Genomic DNA, 17,060 nt, shown 5'->3' on the forward strand with positions numbered 1-17,060 from the left:
TCCTCCAACCCCACCCCATCCCTGCCTATTTGCAATCGCCCATCCTTCAAGACCCTGATTCTCCCTACTGGATGTGCATGTCTTCAGAATTTCATTCCTTCAGCAAACATGAATTGAGTACCTATTATTTTCCAAGCCCTATGCTAGGAGCTGTAGGTAATAGAAATATGAATACAACAGTATTCTTCCCTTGTGGCACTCTGGCTAAGGAGCTAGAAAGACAGATATAAACAACTCGAAATCCCTAAAAGGCTGCCTCTGACTCCCATCCTGTGGGCTCTTCCCCTCAGCCTATAAATATACTTTTAAGACCCTCCCATCTTAAAATACCACCCTACTCCACTCCCACCCCTGTACCAAACTCTTAAAAAAAAGGAGAGTGTGTGTGTATTCTTACCGTCATTCTTTTTTTTTAAACTTTTTATTTATTTATATATTTTTGGCCACACCACATGGCATGCGAGGTCCTAGTTCCCTCACCAGGGATCGAACCCACACCCCCTGCATTGGAAGGGCAGAATCTTAACCACTGGACCACCAGGGAAGTCCCCATCATTCTTACCTCCACTTCTTCCCATAAACTCTTCAGCCCCCTCCAGTCAGGCCTTGTCCACACCCTCCACTGACTTTGCTGCAGCAAAGATCTTCCCATGGACAAATCGGAAGACCACCCTCCTTTTATTTCACCTCTCTGCAACATCTCAAATCGTCACCAGAACTGTTTCCTCTCCCCCTGTCTACCTCTGAAGTGTTGGCTGTTCCCCATGATTCTTTCCTCACCTCTCTTCTCTTCTCTTACTCTATAGGAAACCTCCCACGCCGGCCAAGGCAATTCCTTGGCAATTCTCATCCAATTCCTTTATGTCATTGATAACTCCCAAATCTATAACACATAATCTGTATCTTAGGCCCAACCTCTCGCCTGAGTTACAGACCACTGTATCATCACGATTCTGACCCTAAACAAGCTCCCCGTTGAACCCCCCTCACACATATACACCCCACCACGAATCCTTGTCCTCTGCTTGTATTCCTCACCCTGTCACTGTACCTCCTACACAGTGGGAAATCCTTGACTCTCTCTTCTTCCTTACCTCCCACAGCCAACTCATTGTTTAGTCCTATTGATGCTATCTTTTAAGTTTTTCACTCTCGGTTCCTCCCACAACTGTTCTGGCTCAGGCCCTGTTATCACTCGACATGGCTCTAGCACCAACCTTGTCACTGGTCTCCCTATTTGCATTCCTCCCCTCAAATTCCATTCTGTTCTCTACACTGTAGCCATTGAGTCCTCTCAAGTGCCCAGCTGACCTGTTCACCCCCTCATTTCCAAGCTCCCCCAAGTTTCCATTCACTTATGCCACAAATAGTTACTTGCCACCTCCTAGGGACAAGCACTGTTTTGGGAACTGGCACTGACAGTGGGAAGCAAAAGAGTGTTCTGCCCTTGTGGACCTTCTAGTCTGGGATCAGGCCGAATGCCTTAGTATGGGGAACACACAGCACCTACCGTGAAACTCATGCTGCCTCCCCAGCCTCATGTCCTGATCCTCCTTATGCCCTACCCTCGAGCAACATCAAATTGTGCTAAATATGCTGTTCCATTCCACAGTCCCTGCTCTTGCCCAGGGTCTCTTGGGAATGCCTCCCTCCCACCCACCAGGCCCCCTTTGCAGACCCCGCCCTACACAGTCACTTCCTCTGGGGTGGTTTAGAGGCCCTATGGGTAGTGCTGATCTCCAGAATGACCTGGGTTCAAATCTCACACCACACGTGCTAGCTGTGTGACCTCTGTCAAGTTATCTGACTATTCTGTGCTTCAGATTCTCATCTTAAAATGGAAGTAATTCTAGAACCTCCATATGAGTTGGTTGTGAGAATTGTCAGTCCATAAAAAGTGCTCAGACACTTTAAGTGCCTGACACATAAGAAGCTTCTAATCAATATTAATTGTTAACTGTTATTGACATAGATAACAAACCTATGGTCACCAAAGGGGAAGAGGGGGATAAATTAGGAGTTTGGAATTAACATATACACACTACTGTATATAAAATAGATAACCAACAAGGACCTACTGTATAGCACAGGGAACTATACTCAGTATCTTGTAATAATCTATAAGGGAAAAGAATCTGAAAAAGAATATATATATATACATATATACGTATAACTGAATCAGTTTGCTGTACATCAGAAACTAACACAACATTGTAAATCAACTATACTTCAATTTTTTAAAAAGAGAAAAAACATTAACTGATATTACTTGTGACTTTAGTATTATTGTTATACCTCTCATCATGCTGTTCTCATCATACTGACCCCTCCTACTAAGCATATCTTACAATCTTTGCACCCCAGTGACTAACCTAATCAGCTTAGGTACTTAATAAAGTATCTATTAAGTACTGACTAGGTGTCAGTAGATAATAAATGTTGAAGGAAGGATAAAAGGATTGGCTGTGCCGGGTTTGTGGTTTGGTATCCTGTGACCACATAGGATTAGGAAGGAATAACAACAACCTTAAGGCTTCTTCTGAATATCTTCTTGACCAAATATCTAAGTGTGTGCTGTTTGCATTGCACGAGCAAGAGCTGGAGGGGAGTGAGCAAGAAAGGCACATTGAGCTGGCCTGAACCGAGCAAGACGGAGCTATTTTCCTTTCTTTATTCATTGACTCTTGGGTCGAGAAGGGACCAGCTCCCCTCAAGTGCTATTCCCTTCCACTCCCATCCTTCAGCCCCACCTCATCCTTTCCATTTGCCCCATTCCTGCTACCATGTTCCCCTCAAACACGCATAAACGGAAACCCAGAAAGCAAAAGCAGCTCTGAGGAAAAAGGGGAAGGGGTGGAGAAGGGTTAGCACCTCCCTCCTTCCTTCGCTGAGATCAAAGCCAGCGTTTGCACTTGCCAGCCGGCTGGGCTCTTTCATACCCTTCTCCACCTGTCTGGGAATGGCATTGCCGCTTGCCTGTTTCCTTTCCTCTTCAACACTGGAGGGCAATTTCAGGGTGGGGCTTTGAGCTATTTCTAGTGCTGGCCAAATCCCTCCACCCCAACATCTTTGTCTTATTGATCAGATTTCCTTTCCACCTTGCCAGTATGTAACAAGTGGCTGAGCGCAGGGCAGGAAACTATGAGAGAAGTCAGTTTCTCCACCGGCTCTAGGCGGAGCTCATGGTTTAAACAAGCGGGAAGCCACTGGGGCTGCTGGGCTTTGTCTGGCAGGAGGAACAGGCTCTTCTTTCTGCATCGTGGGGGGCCCCCAGTGCTTGGCCCAACATCCCCCAGGGTCTGGGTGAGGCACTGGTTAGGCAATAGCTTCTTGCCTCAGAAGAAGGGAATTCACATGTACTGACATCCTACCCTGTGCTGGGCCCTGTGGTCGGCCCTTTAATGTATATTATCTCTGTGATTCCTAGCAACCCAGCCAGGTCAGGATTTATCATTCCTCTGGTAGCAACGACTGAAAGAGATTAAGAAGCTCGCCTGAGGCACACAGCTCAATCCGGGTATGAAAAGGCCGGGGCTCTTCCCGCCTCATCATGCTGCCTCAAGAGCCGAGAAAACTGTTCATGCCATAAATTGGCTCTTTGCATTATTCCACAGAATTAACTGAACAGCCAGCTAAACCTTTTGTGAATTAATGTAATTCAACATAATTTTAAAGTAAAGGTTGAAGGAAATTCAACTCTACAGGCTCCGCAAAGAGAATGTGACAGAAGTTTCTGCCTTTGCAGAGTTCATGGTCCCGTAGAAAGGAGTTAACGAGTGCAAAACTAAAAGCATAATATAACACAGAAACAGAAATACCACGAGAGAGCCAGAGAGGGGAAGAGGCACCGCACCACCTTTGCCTTAGATACAGCCTCTGCCTTCCCGGTGCATGTCACTTCCCTCAGCCCCAAGCACAGCCTCCCAAGGCTAGGACCAGTCAGCTGCCATGTGGAACTGGATCACAAAACAGGGACTTTCTTAAATCATCTGGGTCCCCTAGCCTAAGAATGGTGCGAATAAGCAGGACCTGGGAATAGTATTTGATTGGCAAATGTGGGGAGATGTTTAGGAGCCCACGCTTACCTGCAGCCAGCCTGCTTCAGCAAAGAATGGGTTATTTATGGGTTAGTTAAAGCCAGGTGCTCATGCAGCCAGGACAGGAGCCTAGATCCCAGTCAAGCTGAGCTCTCACGTGGCAGTCAGTTCTGGCCCCAGCTGACCGTCTTTCAACCGTGTGCGCTTGGCCCAAGAGGGGGCTAAAGGCAGAGAACGCGGCTGAGCGTGCGGCAGGCCCTCACAATGAGGACACATTGTTCCAGACGCTCAGCCCGAAACAGATAGCTCACAACATGCCTTGCTGACAGAGGATCAAGCAGTGTTATCTTCGTAGATGGAGACAGAACATTCCCTTCTCCTAGACCTCAGCGAGGCCCCCTGACTCCAATTTTTATAGCACTTTGATGCCATGGGTTTGGGTCCCCCAGAGTGGCTTCTTTGTTGCAGCTGCCTTTCTTCTATTGCTCTTTCTAAACCCATCTTTCCATACCCGTGAAATGAGTGTACTACTTGACACCTTCTGGAGGAGGAGAGGCCGTCCAAGGAGAGAGGGCCACACCTGTTTGAAGCCTTCTCTTCCAGAGCCAAGCCCACGAGGTTCTCGGGCTTGGACTGAGGGACCCTCCTTGGCTAAAAATACAAACCTCTCAGGTTTCTTTGATCAGAATGGGGGAGTTAGTTTCTGGATGTGTCCCCCAGGTAACCCCTCTTGTCCATTCCATATATGGATGCGGTAAAGATATCTGTACTCAAGGCCCCTTCTATCTACAGAATTTGGGGCTTCAGGCATCAGAGAGTAATAACCCCAGCAGGAAGGAACTAGACCCCTCTTTCCTTTTTAGTTCAGTCCCCCCCCAAAAAAAAACATTATAAGCATTGGCACAGTCTTGGTCATTTTACTATTAATTAGATGTGTGGAGTCTTCTGTCATGGATGTGCAAAAGCCATCTCCCCATCAAATTACTCCCATAGATTCCACAATCCCTAGAGATTGTTCCACAACCTCTCCTATGGTGCCAGATGTACATCCAGACTCTTAACAAGGATGATTTGGTGGCAATGGCAATCACTCCGGATTATTTTTTAGAGGCTCTTTGAATGACATCAAGTTCATGACACATACCAAGATCCCTTTTGCTCATGCCCTCTGTACCATTTTTTGCCATGGAATTTGAATTTCCCTGGCTTACTTACCACCTAACAATATCACTATTGAAATCACATAATGTTAAGGACCATATGCTCTCTCTCCAGAGAGTGTGCACAAATACTATTTCTGTTAAAAACTAAACAGAAATAGTAGCTTTGCATATTTCCCATTCAAAGGCTTATCCCAATTGAATGATTCCCTTTGTCATGGGGTGTTTTTCCCCAAGCGGGCCCTAATAGAGAAGCTGAATCAGATATTGTGACTTACCAAAGGTCACAAGGAATCATCTAGTGAACTAGAAATAGAATCCAAAAACCTTTATTTTGATTCCCTGAATTTAAAAACAAATAAACTCTACTATGGAGAAAGAAAACTAGAGAAACCAGGCTCATTTGACATTCCCGGGTCAGGGAATTCAAGGCAACCAAAACTAACAGGCAGCTGCCTTGGTCTGTGAGGGCCAAGGAGGTGACTAAGGCACAGGTGCTGCCTGCCTTCAAGGAGTTGATAATCCAGTGCAGGGAGATCAGGTCGCTGTTGAAAAATCTCTACACACTGCAGAACGTGCTTGGGAACACCCAGAGGACCCCAGAGGAGGGTTTGTCCATCTTCACAGCCCCTGCAGCAGCCAGCACAGTGACCTGTATGTGACATGCCGGCAAGCACTGTCGATTTGTTGAACAAGGGCCATAAGAGATGTACCAACAGAACACTCTGGGGGTTGGTGGAGAATGAGGGACAGCTTTGTGAAGGAGGTGACATTTGAGCTGTGCCTAGAAGGATGGGGAGGTTTTTCACAGGCAGCAGGGGTTGGGGGAGGGCCTTTGCAGACCCCAGGAAAGAGCAATGGCAAAGATCCTTGGGGGGACAGTGGGGTGGGGGGAGCCAAGCCCGGTCTCATTTGGGAGAGCCCAGAGCAGGCCAGTGTGGCTAGAGAACAGGGGAATAGAGAGGCTAGAGAGAAAAGTTGAGACGTGAGCAGAGAGGACCTTGAACACCAAGCCAAAGAATTTCACAGTGGACTGTCATGGGAGGTTTGAAAATGGGGAACAGTTTCCTGCTGCATCCTCCTGCCCTGCCCACCTGGGCCTCCCTTACCTTGTCAGTAGCGGTGGATTTCTCTTGATTGTTCTGTTTGTATGTGGTTTGGTTTGGAGGTTTTCTGTGGTTTAGTTTGTTTTTTGGCCTTTCCCTTTTCCTTACAGTTTTTCACAGCATATGGTCCTGATTATGTGCTGGAAATCACGCCAAGCTGCCGGCCAGACCGCAATGAGCCCCACCGAGTCCAGCAAATCCTCAACTACATCAAAGGTGAGTGCCACCCCTCAAGTCCTGCCCTCCTCATTCCACCCAGCTTGTGGTGACCCATCAGTGGGGGCTTCCCCCAATACCATTTGTCATTTGGTGGCTAATCTTTACACCGACTTGGAAGGGAAACCTCTTCTTGGCCTGAGAGCTTGTAGTTGGAATTCCGCACTGATCACTCTGGTTGGGATTGTCATTTGGCCAGCTAATGTCACCTTCAGGGGAACAAAAGGTTCAACTTTAGGCACCTCCAGTGGAAAGCCAGTTCTAAAGTGTGACCTGGAACTCTCCCTTTGAAAAGGGCAACAGTAAAATCCTCTCTAAGATGAGGGAAAATCAAGTCAATTCAGACTTGGGGTTGGGGGTAGTGGTGAAGGATGCTCACAGACATTCAGTTCCAATGTGTTTCCTTGCTCCAGTAGAGCCTCAAGTGACTGTGAGCCCACAATGAGTAGTCAGGGATTCTGAAGCCCTGGGAGTGGGTTCCCCAGTCTCACTTAGAGCACTGGAGATGAGGCTGCTGCCCTATCCTTCCCTTCCCTAAGGCTGGCCTCCAATTATTCTGGCCTCTGGACAGAGGGAAAATGGCAGTCATCAGTTTATCACCCTCTTGATCACACTGTCCTCTAGCTGTTTGGGGACACTATTGGTAGAGCACCCCCCCCAACCCCAGCTGCTGCTTCTCAACTCAACTCACTTCATCTACCATTTTTTAAAAGTCATTTTGGCACCCACATTCCTGTTTCATTGAATGTGTGTGCGTGTGCATATTTTTTTGGATCCTAATTATTTGCAAAGTTAAGAGGCCAAAGGTATCACATTGCCTATCCTGGAGAGTGAAATTCCCATGTTTATTCATCTAACAACCAAGATAGCACCAGTTCTCCTAACTTTGACTCCCTCATTGGAATAGAATCTAGCATGAAAGGGAGGCCTATTCTGTGTCAGAGTTAGTCTGAGGGAGCACATTGTATCCTGGGAGTCTTTGCCGAGGGTGATATTAAGGCCCCGTCCTCTAGTACAGCCAAGTCTGTGACAACAGATGAGTCCATACGCAGGGACTCCACATCCCAGGCTCCTTTGACCAGAGAAAAGTTTCTAAGCTCAAGAGTCATAGACTCATAAGATTGTGCTCATAGCAATGCTTATTGCCTCTCTCAGGTGTCCCACATTCCTCAGCCTTTCCCTGACCCCGTAGTTTCAAGCCACCTCCCTCTGGCCTCTCAATGGCTACCAGCCTCAGAAGTCCTCACTTCCTAACCAAATCCTCCTCCCTCCTCCAACCTTTTTAAGGCCTTTAAAATCCTTCTTTTCCTGGCCCTTCTTCAGCCCTTCTCATTGCACTGCAGCCCCGATTAACACTCGTGCTCCCACCCTAGTTTCCTACTGCCTTTCTCAGATCCTGGCCCAACTTCTCTTACCCCTTTTCTTTCTACCTTGCCATTTTCCCCTCATCCAGTCTCTAAATCCTGGTAGAGCACAGACAAAGCAATAGAAACAGAAAAGCTAAACAAGGCTCTGCAGCTACTTGCTCACACCTAGGTATGTGCAGATATCTGTATGCCCTCATGCTTTCCTGCACACATACCCAGGCACTTATCTCCAGAGACTGGTGACATCTTGCTATTGAGGAAATGGAAATGACAAGCGAGAGAAGACATAAGGAAGGTAATTCAAAGGGAAGAGAACTAGGAAAGGTAAGAAACCCAAAAGAGGAATAAATTTTGAAAAGACTTGAGATAAAATATTAGTTTGAGGGTTGGTTAAAAATAGTAATAATAATAATAGAAAATCTTAGAGGATATGTAAGTTACATGGAAGTGAAGATTTTTTAAAAGATCCTAATAGGTTAAAGCAATATTCTGGCTGCAACGCCATGAAATTAAACTGGGAGAAAATATATGGACTAGGAATTGGGTCCTCAAAAGCAACTGGACACACACAAGATGGGAAACATGGCTTTGCAGCATTTTGTCTGCAAGAGAGTTAGGGAGTTTCGTCAGTGTGAGTCACCAGGGCAAGGTGGCCTCCAGAGATGCTAATGCAGTATCGACCTCACTTTAAAAGAACTGGAGACAAATAGGAGCATATGCTCCAGGAGGTCAGTTAGGATGGGGAGAGGACTGGAGCCCAGGCTCCAAGAGGTCTGGTTGGAGGAGCTGGGCCTTTGGAGAAAAGAATACCCAGGGGGATGTGACCCTATATCTCTGAGAGACTGTCACAGAGCAGAGGGCATAGACAGAGTCTATGTGGTCACAGGGCACAGATCTAGGATCCATGTGTAGATATTATTAAAAGGCAGATTTTCATTCAAGAGAAAGAAGAATTTTCTAATGATTAGAGTTGTCCAAAGTGGAACAGACTGCCCAGAAAGGAATGAGGTCTCTATCGCTGGAGACATACAAATAGAGACAAGACAGTCACTTGATTGTCATATCGTAGACAGACTCCTGCATTTGGAGGAGGGTGATTATACTAGGTTATTGTCAAGGTTCCTTCCAATCCTAAGATTCTAGGATGCTGTACATTAAAATGAGAAAACAGGGGCTTCCCTGGTGGCGCAGTGCTTGAGAATCCGCCTGCCGATGCAGGAGACACGGGTTCGTGCCCCAGTCTGGGAAGATTCCCACATGCCGCTGAGCGGCTAGGCCCGTGAGCCGTGGCCGCTGAGCCTGCGCGTCTGGAGCCTGTGCTCCGCAACCGGAGAGGCCACAACAGTGAGAGAGTCCCGCGTACCGCAAAAAAAAAAAAAAAATGAGAAAACAGAAAAACAATAAAAAGAAGATGATGAGAGTGCAGGGATTGGTAGATGAGTCACAGTTGGGGGGCGCAGGGGGGTAATGCTGTGTATAGGAAAGAATTGATGAGGAGAAGAAAAGAAACTAGGTGGCTGAGAGTGGGTGGGGAGCCAGGACAGCAAGTAGCATGGCTATAGAATACTAGGAATCTTCAGATTTTTCCATTTAGCCATCCCTTTCATATTGACAAAGTCTTGTGTTCTAGCCATGCAAATGAGCAGAGCACATAAGTCCAGAACTGAAAAGAAATTCAGTTGAACCTAGAAGAAATGAGGCTAGAAAGAAGTCCAAATGTTGCTAAAAATGGCCAGGCTAACCTGCTATACTGAGACCGTGCCCCTCCAGCCTGGTGACGCATGCTGCCATCAGATAGTGTGTTGCCATGACAATGGTCAGTGTGGAAAGGCTGCTGAATTTTCTGCATTCTGAAAGATTTTCCTGAACCTGCCTACAAGACTATCATTTGTTCTTGCATATAAAACCTCTGTGAGGCTGGCCATTTCTCTCAGTGCCTCCCTCCCCCCACTCATTCCCACCCCCCATTAAAAACAAAGGTAGTGGGGCAGAGGCGAGGATTATTTGGGGGAGGTGGATGGCAATGAGAGAGTGGATGGATTAAGCTCCACTCTATGGGAAGGAGTTTCACCAGCATATCTGGTTGAATTTGTTTAACCTTTGAGCTTGGGTTTTCTCTCTTTCTCACATCCCTTAGAAGCACAAAAGGTGGGATTTTTAACCTATTGGAGATGAAACCTGAGGAGGTTCATCGTATAGAGATGCATTTCATATGCCACAGGATGACTGGAGGCACAGGCAGATTTGGACCTCATCTTATCCCATCTTTACTGCCCATTAGACTTTCTAAGAGAGAAAAACAACAAAAATAAAACTATGGAGAGTCCATTCAAGCTGTTAGCTTTATACAGAGAAAAGCTATGTGTTGCTCTCACAAATCGTTCTTCTCGTGCCAATGAATCTTGAAGATATGTGTCATTGTTCACAAGGAAGTGTGGGTTACAGAGTGGATCGCTCAGCCCAGCTCATGACCACTACTGTAAAATCACCCTCACACCATCTTCATGTGCTCAAACTTGTTTGTCTTTCCTCTCTGGTTGACGTACTCCAGAGGAGTTGGCTCACAGTGAACCTTCCAGAGTTGGAACAGTGCTGATGTGATCAATCCCCAGAGGCAGCTAGCTCCCTAAGCCTGCCTAGCTCTGCATGGGGAAACAGGGGTAGAGGTTTTCTAATCCCTGGTACTGATGACATTTGAATCAAGTAGAAGTCCCTAGGGGGCCAAAAGCTTCATGTTGCAGCCCAGGCCCGACCTGGTGGGAGAGGGGGAGGGGAAGGTGAGTTCTGTATATGTGAGTATGTGTAGCAGTTATAACTGGAGGTTTCTACACTTGCTCTGTGTTCCCAGGTTCTACCCCAAGTTTGCCTAAGTTAGGAAAGTAAACAAATGGGACCAGGAGGAAAGGAGCAGGAGGAAAGGAGGAGGTGGGGGGAGGGCACAAGAGGAAAGAGAAAGCCTTGTGCCCATCTGCCCTTTCTGACCCTAAATGAAGGAGACTTAGTATGGCAGTCTCTATGATGCAGGGTTTGGGAGATGGGCCAGCAAACTGATATGGGTGTGGGGAGAGACACCACAGGAGAAATAATAAGAATAATAGCTACTATTTATCTTACAGATGAGGAATTCAGAGAGTCTCAGAGAGGATAAATGACTTGGCCAAGGTCACCTTTATTCAGTCATTCAGCAAGCAATTACTAAGCACCTACTCTGTGCCACACACTGTGCTAATAAGTGGTGGAGCAGACGTTTGAACCCGGGTCTGTCTGAATTGAGACTTTGAAGTCAGGCTGTTTGGCCTTTCCAGTGCCCCTCCTCTCTTTGCAGTGTTGCCCTATCAAGCCTACTCATCATCTGCTTTTTCCAATCGCCCCTGGTAAACCCCTCCCACCTTGTACTACACACCCGGCTCCTTCCTTGTGGTTGATCCAAAGCACCTGAAATCTGATGTCTCTCTGGAAATGGGAGGAAATCAGCCATGGACAACATTTGAAATTCTGGTCCCTGACCTAGGTCTTTTAGCCATGCCCCTCTCACCCCACCATTCTGTAATTGAAACTTCCACTCCATTTTGAGATGAGTAGAGAAGTAAAAGAGAAGGACAGAAGGTGGAAGAAGCCAGCCCACGTGACTCCTGCTGCCTGAAGTGTGCTGTGGTCACCAGGCCCAGTCTATTTACAGTTCCACAGCCCCAAGCTGAGACCCTTTGCACATCTACCGGTAATATTCTTGGGAGAACCACTGTGCTGAATGTAAGCAGCACCTCCTCTAGCAGCCTGAAGTCTGGGATTGAAATTCTTCTAGGGACTAGCAATTGGGGCATCAGGTCTGGGCATGTCCAAGGCCTGCTGGAGCCCCCAGCTTGAAGCAGTGCTCCTGCCCTGTGGGACTCTACACCATGGAAACTCGGCTTACTTCCACATCTTCTCTTGCTTCCTGAGAAGCCATGAGGGTAAATTGAAAGTCAGGGTTGGTCCCAAGACAGACTGACCATTTGCTTTAGGGCTTCTTGGAAGGACTTTGGAGCAGGATTGTGGAGGCTGCTTTGAGCCAATTTGCATGACTTCAGGTGAGGATCTCTGTGATGTCCATCCCTTATCTCCCTTTGCCATCCCCTATCCTTTCTTCATCCCTCTTCAGCCCAATGTGGTCTCTTCCAGGAGCCTCACTTGCTTCACTAAAGTGTGTAAGAATTGGAAAGGTTGGTTATTGTTGTTGTTACTCTCATTGTTAAACAAAAATGTTGTAAATATATCATGCTAAAAATTTTAGAAATTCTAAGATGAAAATGAAGGCTGCTCCCCAAAGTTCTAGTAACTTTGACGGCAGCTTTTAACAAACGATGAAAACCCTTGGCAGGTTACTTTTGAAGACTTGAAATACCTACCTAAATCCAGGAGGTGTGAACTCCCATTATTGAAAGCCTACTGTGCATCACCATGCTGGATTCTTTACAAGCTTGATCTTATTTCATCCTCACTATTACCTCATGAGGTAGGAAACTGGTGCCCGCAGAGCTAATGTAACATGCCCACAGTCACGTAACAAGTAAGTAGTGACATCAGGATTTGAATCTAGGCCTGGTGCCCCTCCTCTTCTGGCATTATTGCTCAGTCAAGTCTACTCATCATCCCTGTCTGCTCTTTCCAATCGCCCCTAGTAAACCCTTCCCACCTTGCAATGTCTCCCAAAGTGAGGTTCTGAATGAGGTCGATTTTAAGAAGTATCATTGTGTCTCCACTTTAAAGCCCAGCTAAATCAATCAATGAATATTTTTTGGAACTTGCCATGTGTTTGGTGTCATGGGAGATATAAGAGACGTTTAATATATGAACCCTGCTTCTAAAAAACAGCTGAGAAGTCTAGGTGAGGAGACAAAACTAACCCCCTTAGACAGATCAGGACATAATAAGGGCTGATGCAAGGCAGAAGAAGTAAGACTTAAGGAGAGTGCTTTCAGAAGGCTAGGATGTTTTGAATAGATAGAATAGGGAAGTGCTCATAAGCAACGGAAACTTGGATAGGTGGGAGCCAGGGGCAGATGGCAGGTTTCCTTCAGGCTGAATTGTCCATATCAGATACAGAAAAGTGGGAGCCATTTTAGGTTCTGGAATTAGGACATGACATGATGCAGTGATGTTTGGATGGATCATGGTGGTATTCCAAGGGTGAGCCTGCAAAGACCTGGACCAGAACAGTGGTGGTAGGCTACTCCCTATCCTATTCCTCCTGAATGGCTGAGAGCTGTTAAGAAGAGAGTATCAACAGCACTTGGAGGTATGTCATTTATAGGGGATCAAGGAGAAAGGAAGGAGTAAAGATGACTCTGAGGTTTCCAGCCTGGATACCAACTGGAATGGGGAGCCATTGGGGGTGGGGGATAGTTTTACAGAAACATATACTTGATGTGTTCTCTTTCAATACATTGAGTTTGAGGTATGATACAATATCAGTATAACTACATGGAAGAATTTGTTGCAGCCAATTAAAAAGAAATTTTTTAAGATAATTTGATGACAAGAGAATAATGCTCATGGTAACAATCTTAAGTAAAAAAAAAGATATGAAATGATTTAATACCATATAGTCTCAATTTTGTAAATATACATAATATGTATGTGAGTGAGTGTGTGGATATGCATAGAAAAATACTAGAAGGAAATATACCAAAAGTGCTAACAGTAGTTATCTTTTGATGGTAGGATTTAAATTATGGGTAATTTTTTACTTGTTCTCTATTCTTTTTCTGTATTTTTCAAAATTTCTACCATGAACGTATATTGCTTTTATAGTCAGAAAAAAAGAAATACATGTTGGAGCTTTTTTAAGACAATAATCTTTTATCAGACCTTATGTCCCAGTTTTTGGTTTACAAAATCTGGTCACTGTAACTGCACACAGCTGGAAAAATAAGGGACTGGAGATGGACTGTTTTACATGTTTGAGATACTGATTCCTTTCTTAAGTACTCTAGTAAATTCTAGGGTGCTTCCATTTGTCTTGAAAAGCATGTCATGATGTAAAGCCTCTTCAATCTAGTAGAAGGGCTGAAAATCCAGATAGCTCCCTAGGACCACCTCCCTTTCCAAAACTGTCATTCACTCCAAGGCAACTGTCTCAGTCTTTTTTCTGGCTTTTCTCTCCTGTGCCATTGATCTATGTACCTATTCCTGTCTTGATTACTGTAGTAGCTATATAATAAATCAGGTAGAGTGATTCCCCTTTCTTTTTCAAAGTTGTTTTAGCTATACTAGTTCCTTTGCCTTTCCATATAACCTTTAGAATAACTTTGTCTATATCTTTTAAAAAAACACAACCTTGATGTGATTTTGTTAGGAATTGTGTTTAACCTGTATATCAATTTAGAGAGAATTCCAATCCATGAACATGGTACGTCTCTCCATTTATTTAGATCTCCTTTGATTTCCTTCATTAGCATTTTGTCATTTCCAGCATACACATCCTTAACAGGTTTTATACCTAAGTTTATTTCTTTTATTGATTTATTATGTTTTTCATTTTGGTTTCCATGTGTTCATTGCTAGTATATAGAAATACAGTTTTTGTATATTGTTCTTGTATCCTGTGACCTTCCTGACCTCATTTATTATTTCTGGCTGTTTTCTTGTAGACTCCTTAAGATTCTGTACATAGATCACCATCTGCAAATAGAGACAGTTTTATTTCTTCCTGTCTGATCTATATGCTTTTTGTTTCCTTTTCTTGCCTTATTACACTGGATTAGACTTCCAGTATTATGTTGAATAAGAGCGCTGAGGACAGACATCCTTGCCTTGTTCCAGAACTTAGAGGGAAAACATTGTCTTTTACCATTAAGTATGATGTTAGCTGTAGGTTTTGTAGATTTTCCTTAAAAGTTGAGGCAGTACCTTGCTATATTCCTAGTTTTCTGAGAATTTATGTCATGAATGGATGCTGAATTTTATTTAATGCTGTTTCTGCATCAGTTGACACTAATACCAGTATATATGTAATTTTTCTTTTTAGCCTTTAAATATGGTAGGTTACATTGATTGATTTTCAAATACTGAACCAGCTTTGTATACCTGGGATAAACCCCACTTGTTCATGGTGCCAAAAAAATATATACACACACACACACACACACACACACACACACACACACACACACACATGTTTGCTAATTCTAAGAATTAATTGCTAAGAATTCTATTTACTAATATTTTGTTGAGCACTTTACATCTATATTCATAAGGGATATTAGTCTGTAGTTTTCTTTTTTGTGACACCATCATTTGCTTTCAGTATCAGGGCAATACTAGCCCTATAAAAATGAGTTCAGAAGTGTTACCTCCTCTTCTGTTTTCTTCAAGAGAGAGTATAGAATTGATGTTATTTCTCATCTTTAGTAGAATTCTCCAATGAGACCATCTGGACCTGAAGGTTTTTTTTCAGGAGGTTTTTTTTTTTTTAAATTTCTACTTTGATACCACTGTGGTCAGAAAACATGTTGGGCATAATTTCAAATATTTTCAATTTGTTGAGGCTTGTTTTATGACCCAGTATATGGTCTATCTTGGCATGTGTTCTGTGAGTGCTTGAAAAGAATGCAGTATATTCTGCTGTTGTTTGTTGGATTATTTGATCAATGTCACTTAGATCCTGTTGGTTGGTAACATTGTTGAGTTATTCTATATCCTTGCTAATTTTCTGTCTAGTTTTTCTATTATCAATTGCTAAGAGAGTGATGTTGAATTCTCTAATTCTAATTGTGGATCTATCTATTTTTCCTTATAGCTGTATCAGGTTTTGCTTCAGGTACTCTAAAGCTCTGTTGTTTGGTGCATGCACATTTAGGATTGCTATATCTTCTTGGTAGATTGACCTTTTTACCATTATGTAATGTCCTTCTTTGTCCATGGTCATTTTGTTGTTGTTGTTCTGAGGTCTACTTTATCTAATATCAATATAGCCACTCCTCCTTTTTTTACTAATGTTTCATGACATATATTATTCTATCCTTTTACTCTCAACCTACTCATATTTGAATTGAGTTTCTTGTAGACAGCATATAGTTGGATCATTTTTTTAGCCACTCTGCCAATCTTTATCTTTTAATTGGTGTATTTAGATCATTTATATTCAATGCAATTTTGATATTAGGGATTAAATCTGCCATTTTATTTTGTGTTTTTTTTGTTCCCTCTGTTCTTTGTTTCTCTCTTTTCTTTACCTTTACTGTTGGTGACTTATACCTTTGTTCAAATTCCATTTTGATTTATCTGCAGTAATTTTGACTGTATATGTTTGTATAGGCTTTTGAGTGGTTGCTCTGGGTATATATTATACATATGTAGTATATCACAGTCTACTGGTATTGCCATTTTACCAGTTTGAGTGAAGTGTAGAAACCTTACCTACTTTTAAGTCCACTTCCCCTCCCCCATTTGTAATCTAATTGTGTTATTATATAATATAATATTTCCTCATATATATTCAGAACTACATCAGAGAATGTTATAATTTTTCCTTCAATCATCAAACATAATTTAGAAAACTCAAGAGAAGAAGAAAAATCTATGATATTTACCCATATTTTTACCCTTTGCATTGTTCCTTCTTCCTTCCTTCAAGATTTCTTTTTTTTCCTTAATTTTATGTATTTATTTATTTATTTTTGGCTGTGTTGGATCTTTGTTGCTGCGCGTGAGCTTTCTCTAGTTGCGGCAAGTGGGGGCTACTCTTCGTTGCAGTGCGTGGGCTCTTGTTGCACGGCACGGGCTCTAGGCTCGTGGGCTTCAGTAGTTGTGGCTCACAGGCTCAGTAGTTGTGGCTCACAGGCTCTAGAGCACAGGCTCAGTAGTTGCGGCGCACGTGTTTAGTTGCTCCACAGCACGTGGGATCTTCCCAGAGCAGGGATCGAACCCATGTCCCCTGCATTGGCAGGCAGCTTCTTAACCACTGTGCCACCTGGGAAGTCCCAATATTTCTTCTTTCATCATTTCCTTTCCATGTCAAAAACTTCCTTTAGCTAGTCATTTAGGGTGGGTCTAGTAGCAACAAATTCTCTTAGTTTGCCTTCCTCTGAGAATATTTTCATTTCCCCTTCATTCCTGAAGGACATTTTCACTGGATGTAGAATTCTGGGTTGACATTTATTTTCTTTCAGCACCTGAAAATTGCTGAACCACCTC

At 43.9% G+C, this 17,060-nt stretch overlaps 1 protein-coding gene across 2 annotated transcripts in view; it reads left to right on the forward strand.

The window, feature by feature from the left end:
- HDAC8 (histone deacetylase 8) overlaps positions 1-17,060 on the forward strand; it is a 234,955-nt gene that overhangs the window by 203,154 nt on the left and 14,741 nt on the right. Inside the window, exons 10-11 of one of the 2 annotated variants that reach the window (XR_010838576.1) lie at positions 6,414-6,519; positions 11,003-11,953. Coding sequence is in view for 1 of the 2 variants with exons in the window: in XM_059050421.2 (XP_058906404.1) it covers positions 6,414-6,519 (106 nt within the window). In the remaining variant the exon portion in view is untranslated. The remainder of the gene's footprint in view (positions 1-6,413; positions 6,520-11,002; positions 11,954-17,060) is intronic. The other variant, XM_059050421.2, reaches the window with a different exon arrangement.

Source organism: Kogia breviceps, chromosome X, assembly GCF_026419965.1.
Source record: "Kogia breviceps isolate mKogBre1 chromosome X, mKogBre1 haplotype 1, whole genome shotgun sequence".
Lineage (NCBI taxonomy): Eukaryota > Metazoa > Chordata > Mammalia > Artiodactyla > Physeteridae > Kogia > Kogia breviceps.